We start from the raw sequence: 16864 nt of genomic DNA on the forward strand, positions 1-16864 counted from the left end.
TGGATTTTCTGGTAACTCATCAACTATGATGACAAAACATGAGGTTAAAAACTCATTGTTGCCAGAAGGACTGAAGCTGGAGATGTGATCTGATACCCTAATCTCAAGTGAAATTGCCTCAAGACCACATCTGTAATAATTACTGGTGCATATATGATCACTAGTGACAGTGAGGCTAGATTCTTTACAATGCATGGGGAAGAGACCCTTTGTGTCATTCTTAGTTCTTCTGACTCTCATAAAATACTTACTTCATTAATTAAACGTAGCACTTAACATTCGTCAACATATGCACTCAATTTTCTTTATGTATTGTTAGAAATGTGGCTACAAGAGATAATCTCACTGAAAGTTTGTCTTTTTTAAGTGTGCTTAACCCCTCCCCCTGCTTCTTAGTCATTGGAAAAGTCCGAAGTACTTAACTGGTCTCTAGATTATCTACAGCAATGTGGAGAAGTGCCAGTCTGGGAGATATTGAGGACAGTTGGTTCACATGTTTTTAGTGATGTAATGTCCAATCTTAATTATTCTGTGCTGCTGTTTAGTGTGAATTCATGACTGCAAGAATGATTAGAAGGCTCAAGAGCAGAATTATTTCACTGGCAGTCAGCATGACTCCAACTAAGAAGTCTCAGGAATAATTAAAGATCCATTAATTTTGTGATAATCACTAGACTAGGTTTGTTAAGAGAGTATTTTTCATGGATGGGATGAGATCAATTGATACAGTGCTGTATGGCAAAGTTAGAGTGACACAGAAAATCTGTTTGCTGAGGCACTATCTGTCTTAAACTGATCCCACAGGACACATTCTCCACTCTTTGATATTCAGCGTGTTAAAACCTGGTTTTAACAACAGGGGAATTGACTTGTCAAAGGATCTTGAGCATTTTTCCAGGGGCCCACAATAACCCCTTGAAACTGGGGCAGTCCTCACAGGGTTGAGTGAAATAGCAATTGTTGGGTCATTGCCATGTTCACATCCGTAATGGTGCATTTTAATTAAACAAACGAGGCAGCACACTTGCTTCAGGAGCACAGGAAGCATCAGAGTTTCTCATGTGGAAAACAAGTTTCACTTGAAAGCTTTCAGGAAATACTGCTGGTAATTCGGGCCAGACCAGACAATGTTGACAGACCTTCATACCGAAGCCTCCTGGCCACGCATTGCAAACTCTCACAGCACCATCACAACTCACATTTCCTCTGGTATTTTCAGAGTCTCAACTTGTAGTCATATTATTATGAGAAAATTGTTTAAGACCATTTTGGAGTTTTTGGTCCAAGAAAAACGTTTGTAAACACAGTCTGTTGTATCCCAAAAGCAAACAAGACTCCAGTTCTGGGTATTTCTTTATTAAAATTCCATCATTGTTACGGAAATTTTGTGACCTGTAGTACTATATAATATTTACATATTTTATCATTGAGGTCAATTGCTGAGTGTTGCTCAAAATTCTTGAAGGACATCCTTTAAACTGTTGTTGTGTATTTCAGTTGATTTAACAAGACAAAAAAAGGCAAATCATGTCTTAAACTTCCTTTCTTTTACTTAATAATTTATTATTTTACATTAAAAGGGAGAAGCATGGTTTAACTTAAGCTAGATTCTCATCCAGCAATAAGTGTATAGATTAGATGAAGGAAATGCTCCCTATCCACAGAACAATAGATTACTTGTTTAAATTACTTGTCCTAGAAAGATCCTGATTTGACTTTGCTGAGCATAAAATATTAAATTTACTCTTTATTTTTAGTGGATTCCTGCCAATTTTCTTCTCTCTGACCGTCTTTAGATTGTTTAAAACATTAAATAAAATGTTCTCATCAAACATATCTGCTTACAAGAAATTTCTGTTGGTCTTTCTGCAGAAACATAAAATCTTGTTGTTAGGACATGAACTTTGCTGTTATAGAATTTTCCTTTCTTTATTACCTTTATGCTTTTCCTGTCCTTTTTTTTTTTTTCCTTTAAGCCCACAAGTGTGGCAAATTATGTTGTGCTAATGTTGCTTATTAAATCTTCATAAAGTGAGAAAAAGGAATCCGATGAGAAAGCTTTAAATGTCTCTTCAGGTATAGTAGGTAGTTTCATTCTGTTTAATTTGCAGTAATGTTTCAAAACTCTGACCTCATCCTTGCAAAAATTTTGTTACTTATATGTCCTGAGGAAATGGTGGCCTGATCAGCTCCACTGGTAGAAATGGGAAAGCATCTGTGTCATTGATATTACTTTAGATTTGCATCTTTGTAACTTGAACCAAATTCAGCATTTAGGACTATTTATCAACAGAAAATACAAGTCTGATGTAGACTCTATAGCTGCAAGTGTATTTTCATAAATAAAAGATTAAGGAGTCAGGAATATGTGACAGTTTTTTGGGACTAGGTCAGTGTAGTGTGTCTGGTGACACTTGGAATGTTTATTTGCCTTTTGTTGAAAGGGATATTCAGTGTTATTATTGCAAATCCCCTCCATACGACACAGCACGCCCATGCTGGATCGAGTGCTCAGCATGAAATGTTGTTTTTCCTGCAGGAATCTTAGGTGACCCATGCAGGGCCTTTTCTCAGGAGCATCATCTCCACAGGGAATGGGGAACTGACCCTGAGCGACTACAGCAACAGAGCAGTGAGCTCTGAGTGTTCTTCGGCTGTCACAGTTCAAAAATTGCTATGCAGTACAAAAAGAACAAACCAGCTTTTTACTGGAGGACATGTAAATGTTATAACAAAGATCTTGACTGATCTTTCGACTCTAAGGTAGTTACTTAGAGGCTGTATCACTGCCTTTTTACTTTAAAACACTTTCTCTAACACCAGGGACTGAACTGACCTGACCTCTGCTGTCTCTATAATTAGTTTTTCTTTTTTGTGATGAATTAATGTGTTAGGTGGGTTTTGTTGTTGTTGTTACTATTATTATTATTATGAAAGAGTCCTTATTAATGGACAGTTCCTCAGTTTACGGGGATGGAGATAAGGGAATGTGGTTTTAAAGGGATCTTGCAAAAAAAAAAAAATGTTTGCAGAAAAGAAGAGATCTGAGATTGCAATTGCCTGCAGAGCTGCAGTCAGGAGTAAAGAATGAAAGGTTCTCACTTTGAATGCATTTAGTCTCTAACACAACACAGAACAAGCTAAAACATAAATGCACTATCTCTTAGCTGACTTGTGACAGCTTATAATGAATGAATGTGCTGCAGATTGAAATGTCACACCAACGTGCTTCTGCATAAGAAATGAGTTTCATCAGCTTTATTCAATATATTTTTATCTGTGTCTGAAGTACTGAACAATCCATTTTACTTGCGAGTGCATTTGGAAGTGGAATAAGTTGAAATGTGTGCTCTCTATAGATATTAATAAAATTCTTTTTTTCTTTTTTTTCTCTTCGTTCCCAAATATAATAAGTGGGAGATAGGCTGAGTTCTGGCTTTGAACTTGGAAAGATCTAGGAAATAAAAGTGTAGGAAGTCAGCTGGCTATTTGAATCTAATATTTGGAAACTTTACATACAGATAAAAAAAAAGGGGTTTGAGAAAATCACATCAGTAATATTTATGGAATTTCTGGTCCATTTGAGAATTAAAAATACTTTATTAATTGCTAGATCTTTGGTCAATGAAGAAATCCCTGGTTATAGTTCCCTCTGCTGACATCTTTCCATGTATGAAATTCCCATTACTTGTAGGAAAAGACTGTGGGATCAAGCTTACTGAGGAACGTGTTGCCTGACCTATCGTTCTGTTAACTGTGAAATTTGGTGATAGCTTCAATGTTTCCATTGTTCAACAGTTTATTTTAATGAGTATCATAGGTGAGGTGATTTTGGCTGCGCTGCATACACATCTATCTCAGAAGAGGATTTTTATATTTTGCACTTTCTCTTACTGTTTCCCTCTTTGTCTAACTCTGTTTTTTTTTTCTCTCTCTCTCTTGCATGAACCCTTCTAGATGTTTGACTGGATCAGCCACAACAAAGAGTTGTTCCTGCAGAGTCACACGGAGATCGGGGTGAGCTACCAACATGCCCTGGACCTGCAGACACAGCACAACCACTTTGCCATGAATTCCATGGTGAGTTGTGAGCAGCACATGAGGGTGGAGAGGGCCAGCACAGGAGGTACTAGGGACCTGTGAGAGGTGTTGTAAGGTGTTGAAGGTCAGGCAGGCTGTGGCAGCAGCAGAGTGTTGCTCTGTCCAGCCAGACACTGATAAATGGTAATTTCCTTAAGAGCAGCACAGTACTGGGGAGGTTGTTTATGTTTTGGAGAGCAAATACAATATTTTTAAAGTTTTCGACATTTCTTTGACTGGAAATTAATGAGAGCTGTGGGATGCACTTCAATAATTTATACTTCTCCCTCCACACCCTGCTAAGGTACTTTTAAAACCTTGAAATGAAGAAACTAATCAAGCTGTCAGTTGTGGCCACAGTGGGATTTTGCCTTTTTCAGTGGTTAATTGGTCAGAACTTTTGAATGCATCTCAATTTACCTTTCTTTTTCAAAAAAGAAAAATCGTCATTATAAGTGCTTTGCTTATTTTCTTATTCTTTCCAGACATAATGTATTTGTCCTGGAAACTGCCCTGCTTTCAGTACAGAAATGAGGACAGGGTGTGTTGACGTTTTGATCGTTGCGGCGGGGTAGAACAATGCGTGTATACCCTGAAAACTCTCTGTCAGCTACAGCGAAGCTTGCCCTGAGTAAACCACTGCAGCAGGTGAACCTCCTCCTGCTGAGCGGGGTCAGGCTGCAGCTGCACGGGGCTGACACCTCAGAGGTGGCTGAAGTTGATGGTGTAAGTCACTGGAGAGCCACAGCTGCTCTGCTGCCCACGGGCAAGGCACTGGGGAGCAGCTGTCTGGAACGGGACAAAGAGATCCCCACTACCTGAGGAAATTCAAGACCCCACACTGCTTTCGTAAGGTGACGGGCATTAACCCTGGGATTCTGGCCAAATTCCAGGTCAGGTAATTAACTTCTCTACCTGAATCCCAGAGGCCACTTTCACCTAGCTAGCTATTCACCGCTAAAAGCACTGTGCCTCACCAGGGCACTGCGTAACAGGGGGAGATGAGAAGTGTGTATCATGCCTATTAATGTGTTTATTGTGATTATATCTGAACAGAGCACTGAAAACCAGACTCTAGGCGTCTGATAGTTAAACTTGCCATCACAGTGCCATCTAGCAAAATCCAGGATAACACTGCTTCCATATAACACCGCTGCTCTCAGAGTCCCAACAAGTGAATGTGTCCTGGAGGTTAGGGCATTAAAATTCATTTGACTTATTAAAGATGCACGTTTTGTAATACCTCTTCAGAAATACTATTAGAAGAGTCAAGCTGGAGGACCTCCCTTTATTCTTTTTTGGGGTAATAATACCACAAAATATGGTAATGTAAAATAATGTCTAGTATTACTTTCTTAAAATAACTGGGAGTTAGGCTTGGAAAGAGATCATTGCTGTTAATAGAAATTAATGATTTTGCTAGAAATTTGATTTCGAATTTAGCTGAATCTTTTGACATGCAGTACATCAGTGGCTGTTGGATTGAGAATAGCTCAGCTGTTCCTTACTCAGAAGTATGAGTAATACAATAATGAAATCTTGAGGCACTTTTTTTTTGGTTGTGAAGCTTGGGCTTTTTTATGGTATTGGATTTTGTTTTGTTTTGTTAATACATTAAAATCAGTATCTAGTGAAAATCTGGAGGCCAAAATAGCTAAAGATGGCTGTATGTTTGGCAGGGAAAAAGCATACAAACTTCAGTGAAAGTCAGGTCAGATCTTGGATCTCTGAGGTGTTTTGTTTTGATTGTGTTTGTTGTGTTTTGTTTTGATTGTGTTTGTTGTCTTTTTTTTTTTTCTTTACACTGTGCCTAGTGTCCTTTAAGCCTGGCATAACTAATTATAATTAAAATATAATCTTCAGTTCCTCTAGGAAATGCACACCCCTAATGTTTACTGGGTCATGCCTTTTGTTGCATGATCTTCCTATACATCTCTATAGGCATGTTGTGACCAAAGCTCCTTTTTAGGAAAAACAATTTGCTGTTTGTTACAATAGTAATTTGTTTGTTACAATAATAATTCTTTCTAAATGATCGATGTGGGATGTGGGGAAATCATTTATTTGAGATAGTGTGGTATTTTTCTTTCAAATAAGGAGCATAGATTATTTTTTTTCCCAGTGATTCCAGGCAGTGCTTGCTTTCACTTCAATTTCAAAATAAATTGTTACTCGTTATCACAACTGTATAATGTTTATACTGAAGCAATAATACTTTTCACAAAGATGAATATTCATCTCAGACCTTTTTCAAGCAGTATCAATAATCTAATAAATTCACTAGAAAACAAAATTTCAGTGTTCCAGTATGGCACAAAGCGTGCTGGGTGTAGCTCTGCACTTGGATACCTGGTGTACATGCCATTTGTTCTGACTAAAGTTATTTGTATTTCTTTTGCCTGGACTTTTTTATGCCTGGATCTAATAACTTCCTTAAATTATGAATGCCTGCTTTCTGCACACAAAAATGGGAATGTTCAGTGCTAATACTGCTGCCTGCCCTGCTGTCAGGGAATTACCTGACAACACACAGAGATCCATGTTGTCCTAAATCACAATAAATTTCTAACAGGTTATAATGATCATGTAAAGGCTAATAATGTTGAAAATTCCCAATATCTGCCTTCAATGAATGGTATTTTTCTGTATGTAGGCTGAGCTAAAATGCCATCCATTATTACACAGGCTACATGTAATTGGTCTTGTTATAGAAACTTAAAGGTCTTAAAGATACCTCGTGAGGGTATTTTTTGTCACTGAAACATTCTGCTTTGGATTTATGTGTTAGGCTCATTTCACATATAGTTTCTAAAGTCACAGTAACACAGTGCAAATTGTTTTTGTTGTTGTTGTTGTTTGTTTTTTTTTGTTTTGTTTTTTGCTTTATTTTAAAGAAAAACCCTTCAGCAATCAAATTTTACTTTCAGTTAATCTGCAGAGCCCTTCTCTTGTAGTCCACCTTTGCTGCTTGCCATCACAGTGTCTCACCTAGTCCTCTAGGAAATAAGATGAACACAATCAAATTCCTTGCAGATTTAATGCTTTCCACTGCTCATTTTTCTTTCGTGAGTGTCAGGCATTATTTTTATAAGTGTGACACAAGAAAGCGTTGTCTCAGCCAGGCTTGGAGGGTTTAATTAAGAGGGGAGGTCTCCCAGCATGCCCATGAGATGATAAGGGATGAATTATTGTATTTCCCTGAGGGAGACCATTTCACAATTGCAACTCCACTGCTGTCAGTGCTGATTGCTGGCACTGAGAGCTCTTTCTAAGCCTGTGCTGGGACCTGGGCAGTGCTTGCTGTGCTGGAGGGAGCTGCTTTGTCACACATACTGGGGACCAGAATCGAGGCATTGGTTGGGCCACAGAAATGGGCTGAGAGTTGGTGGACAAAGAGGGGGATGGGAATTTGCAAGGCACTGCTCGAGTCTTTCGTAAATTGTAAAAGAAACTCTTACCTATCATGATATCAATATACACCGGGGAAAATTTTGGTTTTGTTTTCCAGCCCAGTGATTTTTAGAACGTAAAAATCCCCTTTTTTTGGACTAAAGTTTCAAAGTTGAAATAAAGCCAATAACAAATTAAGTAAGAGGAGGAGTGCCTTTGAAAAGTGTGCAAGTACACATGAAATAAAGATTTTTCAATGCTGAAAGGTATATATTAGCCAAAATTTCAGTGCATCCTACTGTCATGACTACAGAGTGTCAAATGAAGTGCTTTTACTTCTAGACATTAAGATATTGTTTCCTCCCTTTTTGACCTATTGTGCTCATATATAGCTATAAATGAGTGATCCTTTGCAGTCCTCTTTGGGGACCCCTCTTGGTTTTGAAAGAAAGATGAGGTTAGGTTAAATTTAAAGTGAGACTTTTCATGCACCTGTTATTTTGGATTTTCCAAGCCTAAGGGAAAAACAAAGTCACAGACATTAGTTGCTCTGTTGAATTTATTTCCTATTAAGGTTGAAAGTTCTATATAATAGCAACATAGAAAAAAAATCTCAATTCACTCAGTTTATAGAAGGGAACAAACCAAAGGGAAAGGAAGATTTAACTTTGTGAAATGTCAACAGATGAATTTTGTCAGCATAGATTTTCCATTTTACTTCAGAACATTAGATGTTGGCAAATAAAGATGAAACAAAAAAGCCTGGCTTACAACGTTTGTTCATCTTCAAGGTGGAAAGAAATGGTTTGCATTTTGTAGATTGTGGTCAGTTAAATGTTGGATTTTTCCTGAAAGTAAATTATGGATTTCCTTGAAGCCATACTGCATTTCACTTCATCTACAACAGCAATACAGAAGGGCACATCAAAGGTGATACTGCATTTGTTACTCAAAAGTGAGCAGGAGAAGCTCAGGAGTCTCTCTTTTCAGAGCCTTTTCCACCTGGTGCACAAAGAATGGAGGTGTGAGCTGGCAATGCCCAAATTGCTCCTTGCTTCCTGCTGGAAAAGCTGTGGAGTTAGTGGGTTGGTAGCCGACAAATTCTCATATAGGAAAGAGAAATTTTCATCCTTATAACTATATAAAAATGCAACAGACATAACAATATAAATCTCTCTGACTTAAAAACCAGACTCTCAGAACATCTTCTGCAGTTCAGCTAAACTTAACCCTCCTACTGGTTAACACATCTGTGCACTGGAGCCATTGGGAGCCAGGGAATTTACAATTGTTTCCTCCATGGCCATTGCATTGCAGTGGCTGAGATAATTCAGCAGGGGAAAAAAGAAATAAACAAAATCAGGATGCAAGTAACCATTTTCTACATGAAATCGAAACTTCTTCAGGAACTTTTTCTTCAAACACAGCAATGTTTTATGACTTTGGCACAACTCATCTAAGTTTTAGCACCTGTAGTGATGCTGCACTGCTTTCCACCAAAGGGATTGACCTCAAAGGTTGCAAAATGATCTTGTCTGAGGTTTATTCATGAAGGATTTCTGGGAAAAAGGCTTAAAATTTAGTCTGATTCCCAGTTTCTAACCTAGAGGGACACAAAGAAATGTTGGATTGTGGCTGGTCATCAAAATTTCAAATCATAGTGTCTTTTTAGTATACTTTAAGCTCTGAAACAATTTTGATTTGTTTCTCTAGTTGTAGTGAAAAAAAAAAGTTTTTTTCTTAAAAATTAATCTAACAATTTTGAGCCAAAGCCAATTTTTAAGAAAAGGCGTGATAAGGGGAAAAAACAAGACTGAGGGCTGGGTATTGCTCTAGATCTATGTTATTTATGTGAGAGCTGGCACAGTCATGGTTCTACCAGGGAGAATTGAGTGGCTCAAAGGGCTGGGGCCCAATCTTTTTCCCTTTAGCACCTACAGTTATGATGAATGTACTTCAGAGTTATCCCACACACTTTGCAGACATACTTTGCCCTGCTTTACAACTTAGTTTGGACCCATGCCTACCTTGGCAGTGCTCTGTTGCATTTCATGTTTGGATTGGCAGATACCTTTCCACATTTTGCTCCCACTCACTCTGATGAGATTCTGCTCCAACAAACACTTCCATCTCTGATTTATTATTTGCCCATGAGTAATGCTGCTAAAATCTTCGGGGCTGTGTCTGTCCTTGTGCCTGAGGGTCTTACAGATTCTACTCCAATGAACTTCTAAAGCCTTTTGGAAATAGTTTAGAGAGACAAAAAAGCAGCAGTAAGTCATCATTAGCAAAACATCTCAAATTTTGAGATGTTCCTGTCCTTTGGTGAGGAGGAAAGAGAAAGGAAAAGTACTTACATCAAATGACTTTCCAGGAATCTGCAGGACAGCTGTCATTTGTCTTTTGGTGGTGCATCATTGTAGGATCTGTCATGATGGCTATTTATTTTCAGCTTACATTCCTGTGCAGAATGAGGGGTATTGTAATGCAATTACATTGCTGTCCCTGGTTTGGTTTGAGAAAAAAAACTATTCCTCCACTTCTTCAAGGCTGAGTAAAAACAATAATGGAAAATTCTTATGAAAGAACAGAAAATATTACACTTTTAGAGGTTTTGAATCCTTCTAAATGCAGAATATAGTTGAATAATATCTCTGCTGGAGAACAGCTTAAAATAGCCTGCAGAAAAGATAACATTTTAACTGAAGGCCATAATGTAATAGACATTTCTATGGAAACACATTTCTATCGAATATCCTTATGAGCTGCTTTAAATTCTGAAAGACTTTTCCATTTGCTGACACTCCATGTCTGTAAAGGATTATCAGACAGTTCTCAAAGGGCATAAGGCAAACATTTTACTTAAGAATTTGTGGATATAGCATCCAGAAATACGAATTAATGCAACAAAAATATCAGAAATAATATAGAAGCAATGAGTGCACCCTAACAGGTGAGTGAATAGGTGAAGTATGGCAAATTAGTTTTGCATAAATAAATTCAAGGAGAGAGGGGGAGAGAATAGTGTTAGATAATTGCATGGATGTACAGAAAGAATGCAGGGGGATGTGCTTTTAGAGTGGAAGGTAGTATGCCTGCTATTCACGCATATTTAAGCAGGTGGTTGATTGCTCTCACTGAACTGCTTGGCTTTACTCCAACTGAAGGTGTTTGGAATGTGTAATGAAGGCAGAGGGTGGTCACAGTTCTTCCTCCTCTTTATTTATGTGTGCTTTTTAATTTTCAGAATGCCTATGTCAACATCAATCGAATCATGTCTGTGGCATCACGGCTCTCCGAGGCAGGCCACTATGCTTCCCAGCAAATCAAACAAATATCCAGCCAGCTGGACCAAGAGTGGAAGAGTTTTGCTGCAGCTCTGGATGAGCGCAGCACCATCTTAGCCATGTCTGCTGTCTTTCACCAGAAAGCTGAACAGGTGAGTTGTTTTGGGGAGAGGCAGAATGGTCCCGTGCTGCCTCGATAAAGGTGATGTTGCAGTTATTTACTTGATGGTTTGGGTCTTATGTGCAGTAAGGCTGAGCTTTGTTCCTGGGGGCTCAGTGTCCCAAAAACAAACAGTAGCATTTCCACACTAAAAATGGCCCATGTCCCCTGGTGGGTGAGAAATTATGTTTTCACCTTAGAAATAAGAATGTGATCATAACTGAATATGAATGTGATCATACACTGGTGTATTAACAAGGTGTTTCGCTTCTAACATTTCATTAGTGCTGTGAATAAATTCAGGATTATTATGGTCAGGGAAACAGTATCTGCACTCATGTATATGTGCTACGTACAGAGCAGCCTTTACACACGTGACATAGGTGCAGAGCAACAGGCAATTTCTAGGAGCCAAAGAATATTATTGTTAATGAATATTATGGAACTCATTCCAACACTTACAGTGCTCTCCCCAGCCCCAGACATTATTAGACCTCACTGAGCAGAGATTTCAGAGACAGCTGTGAACATCAGAGACATTTTTCCATACCCTTAAACTCTATTTTGTATCTTTAACAACTACTAGAACGGTTCCATAGTTTGTAGCTAGAATAAAGATTTAAAATGTCACTGAATAAACCTTTTTTTATCTAAACCAGGTCCACCTAATGATGCTTCAACATTGATTATATGTTGTTTACATTCATTTTCCAGTGACAAACACTACTTTGGGACTCCCTTCAGTGTTGTTGTGTGCTTGTTTTTCCAAGGTTAATACCAAAGCTACTAAATGGGTGTGCTTGATATATAAAATAACCCATATTTGAAGCATCTAAAGAAGAAATTGTAAGCGCTAAGCCACAAACTGTGTCTCTTAAGACAGAATATATGTGTAGTAAAGGTTATCTTATAAAGATTTTCTTCATTGTTTGTTTCTGACTGTAGAATTACAATGGATTTTTTTTCTTAATTCTGTGTTTCTTACTGACAACAGGCAATAGCATAGAGCAATTACTCACCCTACTGGGCACTTACTCATGTAAGCACATTCAGTGCCTTTGATGAGTTTGATAATCTAAGAAGATGCCCAGTACAAAAACTTTCATCTGCTTACAATGGACATTGTAGTGATTAGGTGTAGTCTTCATACTGATAATTGGTCAATCATCATATATTCATAAAGGAAAATCAAAAAAAGAATATATATGCAGTCTGTAGTCACAATGAAAATGTTAGGGTTTATTAATGAATTAGATAGCTCTTATTTTCTTAGTTTAGGTTTGGGGTAGTTTTTCCCACTTCATTTTTTAATTTTTTTTAATGAGTGACCCCGTATTTTTCTGAAGTGTCAATCTTGTTTGCTATTTCTGAGCAGCTGATGAGGTATTGTGCAGCATGAAAGGCAATAAACCAGAAAACTGTACTGACCTGCCTGGCACCTCTTCCCAACAAACTGAAGTTTGTGCTGTCTGACTGGAGCCAATCTCTCATTACTAACAGACAGGAAAATTTGCAAATTGTGCCAGCAGTTGCTTCTTATTTGCAGTAAGAGAAAATTCAGTGAAAGAAAAATTCTAGTGTGAAACCTGTGAACTCAGCTACAAAAAAGAAATGTGTGTGTCACTGTGTCCATGAGCCAGAACTAAAATTTCATCCCTGCCTTAGTAACTCTGGCATAAATCAATGTCTTCAGCTAATAATTTGGTCATTTAACCTCTGTATAGTATAAATAGTGAGGTGTTTGAGATTTGGTCTGTAACTACGTCTGTTGTCTATCAAATATTCATTCCAAATGTGATTCTTTATTAGTTGGCATCAACCCCGGGGGCTTTTTTAACTCAAATCAGGGCTTCATTATTTTACAATAAATAGAGCTTACTGTGAAACAGGGCTTTATTGTGAAGCAAAGATACAGATAAACCCACGGTTTCCTCTGTTGCAGATCAAATCTGTTTTCACTCCCTTTGTTCTCTCAGTAAGGATAATCTTGTTGCAGATGCAGCCATTTCTCCCAGAGTGTATCCCTGCTTCCCTCACACCAATCCCTGGTGCAGATTGTCATTCTTTCTCCAGTGCAATAAGCTGCTACATTCTTTTTGGTCATTCCTTCCTATAGATTGAAGGTCTCTGTGCTGCCAGTCTTCTAGGACCATAATCTTTCAGCCTCTGGCACACACCAGCCTGCAAGGGTGTTGTTGGCTGGGGACAGAGATTTATGAAATATCTATAATATGGAAGTTGAGCAGGAAAAAACTTGTTTTTTCAAGGTCTCTTCCTAAAGACCCCACACAGAAAATTGCACAGAATACAATTTGTCTGTCTTGGAAGGATGAAAGGCTGAGTCAACCCTGCTGGGTATTGAACCTCACATCTGTCTTTATGTGCCTCAGAATCACAGTGCTTTCCTGGCTTTTATTGCAGATACATGTGGCATGTATGAATGGGACTCAGCTGAATGGATTCCTGGATGCTTTATTTATTTCTTTTCTGTTTTTGTTTTTTGGGGTTTTTTTTGTTTTGTTTTTTTTTGTTGTTGTTGTTTGTTTGTGTTTTTTTAATGTGTGTGCACATATTTGTCTTTCTTAAATTTTTAAGCACAACTAGTACATACTAAACCAACATCAAGAAAACAGCGAAGAATAGGAAAAAATAGAAGAAAAGAAGGAAAACAATAAAAACCTTGCCAACTATTTAGCCTCCAGCTAGGCACCCTTCAACACAAGTGTCTGATCAAAAGCCAGTAGACTACACTCAAAACAACCACTTTGTCCAGGTCAAGGTACCACTCAACAGATTCAGTGGAGGTGTCTTCCGATGTCCTATCATTCCACCTGCTTACAAATCTCTCGATTCTTTGGGTTTTGGTTTTTTTCCTTCTTTCCTTTCTTTTTTTTTTTTTTTAAATCTCCCTTCCCTTTCTCATGCTAACATGGAGATATTCTAGAGCAAAAGATAATCTGCTTCTCTAGGTTTATGTATGTCTGAAGCTATTCAAAGTGTCAGGAGGACATAGGACAAAATGTCTTATCTCACTGAGATTTCAAGAGAACTTGCTCATTTACTCCAGATGAGATTCCAGCTCACCCACTACCAGATGGGGGAAGCACCCACACAGGTGTCCTCCCCATTTTGGATGTAATCTCTGAATATGATGATGTGTTCATAAGATTTTCATTCTACAGATTGCCGGAGTCAACAACAGATCCTGTCAGAATGAATAAATTAGTGTTTTGAATTAGCCAGGAGATCTCAACCAATTAATTCTGGGTTAAAGTCTACCCTCAGAAGTGCATGAGCAGAGTTACTGTTTAAGGTACTAGGTATTAAGTGCACACACTAGACATTTATGCTGATTCTCAGAAAAGTGACCCCTGACCATTTGTTTCATATTACTTTACTCCCCAACCAGGAAGATTTCTGTTCTCATCTCTCAGCCCTGACTGGATCTCTCTAAGCACACCTTCAACTCCCCTGTATGATGCAAGGAAATGAAAAGGAAAAGAAGAAGAGAGAAGAGAAGAGAAGAGAAGAGAAGAGAAGAGAAGAGAAGAGAAGAGAAGAGAAGAGAAGAGAAGAGAAGAGAAGAGAAGAGAAGAGAAGAGAAGAGAAGAGAAGAGAAGAGAAGAGAAGAGAAGAGAAGAGAAGAGAAGAGAAGAGAAGAGAAGAGAAGAGGAGAGGAGAGGAGAGGAGAGGAGAGGAGAGGAGAGGAGAGGAGAGGAGAGGAGAGGAGAGGAGAGGAGAGGAGAGGAGAGGAGAGGAGAGGAGAGGAGAGGAGAGGAGAGGAGAGGAGAGGAGAGGAGAGGAGAGGAGAGGAGAGGAGAGGAGAGGAGAGGAGAGGAGAGGAGAGGAGAGGAGAGGAGAAGAGGAGAAGAGAAGAGAAGAGAAGAGAAGAGAAGAGAAGAGAAGAGAAGAGAAGAGAAGAGAAGAGAAGAGAAGAGAAGAGAAGAGAAGAGAAGAGAAGAGAAGAGAAGAGAAGAGAAGAGAAGAGAAGAGAAGAGAAGAGCCAGTTAAAATTGATAAGATGCAGGGCTAAGACCAAGACATATAGGGAAATTCTAGAAACAGCATCAGGAAAAATACAAGTAGCTGCATACAAAAACAAAAAGTTAAAATTCAGGGTAGCAAGAGGTATTAAGAGTCACTGAGGAAAGTGGCTTCATGGCTGTCTTCCCATCTTTCTCCACAGCCATTCTGGCATGAAAGCACACTAGAATTTTGCTTTAAATTGTCTGGATCCTGGAGAACCACCCTGGCTATCCTGCACCTTCCACACAGAGGCAAATAGTGAGCAAGGACTGGGCAAAAAATATAGAGAAATGCAGAGTACAAAATGTCTGATCTGTGTTTTGGAGCAACCACATGCTACAGCAGAGCAGTCCCTGAGGAACATTAGTAAGACATCTGAGAATCCTTTATTACCTGTTAGAATGTGCATACAGATTTTGCAACTCAGCTTGTGAATGAGGAGTAAGGGTAGGTCATCATTTTAAAGATACTTTTGGATTGGGTCAGAGACACAAAGGTACCATTGGGACTTCTTTATTTTTTGGGAGACATTCTTCCTAATCTTTCTAAAGCCTTGGAAAGCATGGACAATTATTTTAGCCTGTCATTTCAAGTCATATTTAAGGAGTTTTTGTTCCAAATAGGAGATATTCTAGTCAATAAACTAATTACAAATTTACGCATTTCATTTTAATGGTATTGAGTTCTAGTAGACAGTAATGACTACTGTTCCAAACTAGCAGCTAGTAATTTACAATTTTAAATGTAAGTTTTTGCAACTCAGTCAAATGGTGATTTTGTGTTAAGAATTTGCTTCTAGCATGAAGGGTTACATTTAAATAATTTTTGTGTGCCTGCCACAGTGTGTAACAAATAATAAAAATTAACAAAGCTGCTATTTTCAAAATATCCAAATCAATAGTGCTATGGCCTGAACTAACACTTTGCTACAATCCTTAAAAAAACCCTTCTTGCTCTTCCTGCATGAGTCTGCACACACAGCACAGACCACTCTGCACTGTTTCAGAATATCAAACACTGACAGGCTGCATCTCGTTTAAAACAGATGATGTCAACTGCGCTTGCTAGTGGCAGAAGCAAAATTAACAAAGTAATTGTGACATTGTCTTTATACAAAAGATAGATGCAAAACAACAGGGTGGATGTGTGCATTGGATCTTCTTGAGACTTCTCCCACGTACTGTGCAAATCACAGTCTGGAGATGTGACAGTAGATGAGTAACATGACTGTAAGGGCTTTTGCTGAAATTGGTAGAATTCAGCAGTCTTGATAAGAACCATAACAGTGTGATTCCAGCTGCAGGAGCACTCATCTATAAGGTGTAAAGGTCTTTTGTTCACTGTTTTGACCAAGAGGTTCAAGGAACAGCCCTGAAAGGGGTTGATCTCAGCTCTGTGCTCTTCGACTGCATAGGAAATTATGTGAATTCCCTTACTTTGGCACAAAATATGATGAGTTCAGCTTTATTCAGGAGTGTTTGGGGATTTCATCTGAACAGATTCAACAGATCGTAAGTCAAACCAGTGCAGGAGAGCCTGCCATCCTTGTCTCCAGCTTTCTAGAAAGCACAGTCGTCACTGGTAGATTTGTACTTTGTTGACAAGAATGCTTAGGAATTCATCTTTGTCACCAAATCTTTGTGCACAGAAGTGTTTACAATGCAAACACTTTATAGCCTTGATTACACAGCAGCATGGTGAATAGCTTTACACTACCAATTAAAAAAGATGCTGATGCCAGAGACAGAGTTGAATTGGAATTCTTTCTTTGAATCTCACAGCCCTCCATACTGCAAGTGAGTGCTTAACTAACAAGCCACAGGTGAACACTTCAGGAGGTGACAAAGCTGTGATCCCGGGGTGGTTTTGTAGCATTATACACTCGTCCTACAGGGCACTGCATCTGGTATACAATGAGCTG

General features: G+C 38.6%; 1 protein-coding gene across 1 annotated transcript in view; it reads left to right on the plus strand.

Annotated features, from left to right (window-relative positions):
• The window catches only part of LOC134047094 (kalirin), a 341858-nt gene that overhangs the window by 210156 nt on the left and 114838 nt on the right, over positions 1 to 16864 (plus strand). The window contains exons 6-7 of the mRNA XM_062498020.1: positions 3958 to 4080; positions 10718 to 10909. Of these exons, the coding sequence (XP_062354004.1) occupies positions 3958 to 4080; positions 10718 to 10909 (315 nt within the window). The remainder of the gene's footprint in view (positions 1 to 3957; positions 4081 to 10717; positions 10910 to 16864) is intronic.

This window comes from Cinclus cinclus, chromosome 9, assembly GCF_963662255.1.
Source record: "Cinclus cinclus chromosome 9, bCinCin1.1, whole genome shotgun sequence".
Classification (NCBI taxonomy): domain Eukaryota; kingdom Metazoa; phylum Chordata; class Aves; order Passeriformes; family Cinclidae; genus Cinclus; species Cinclus cinclus.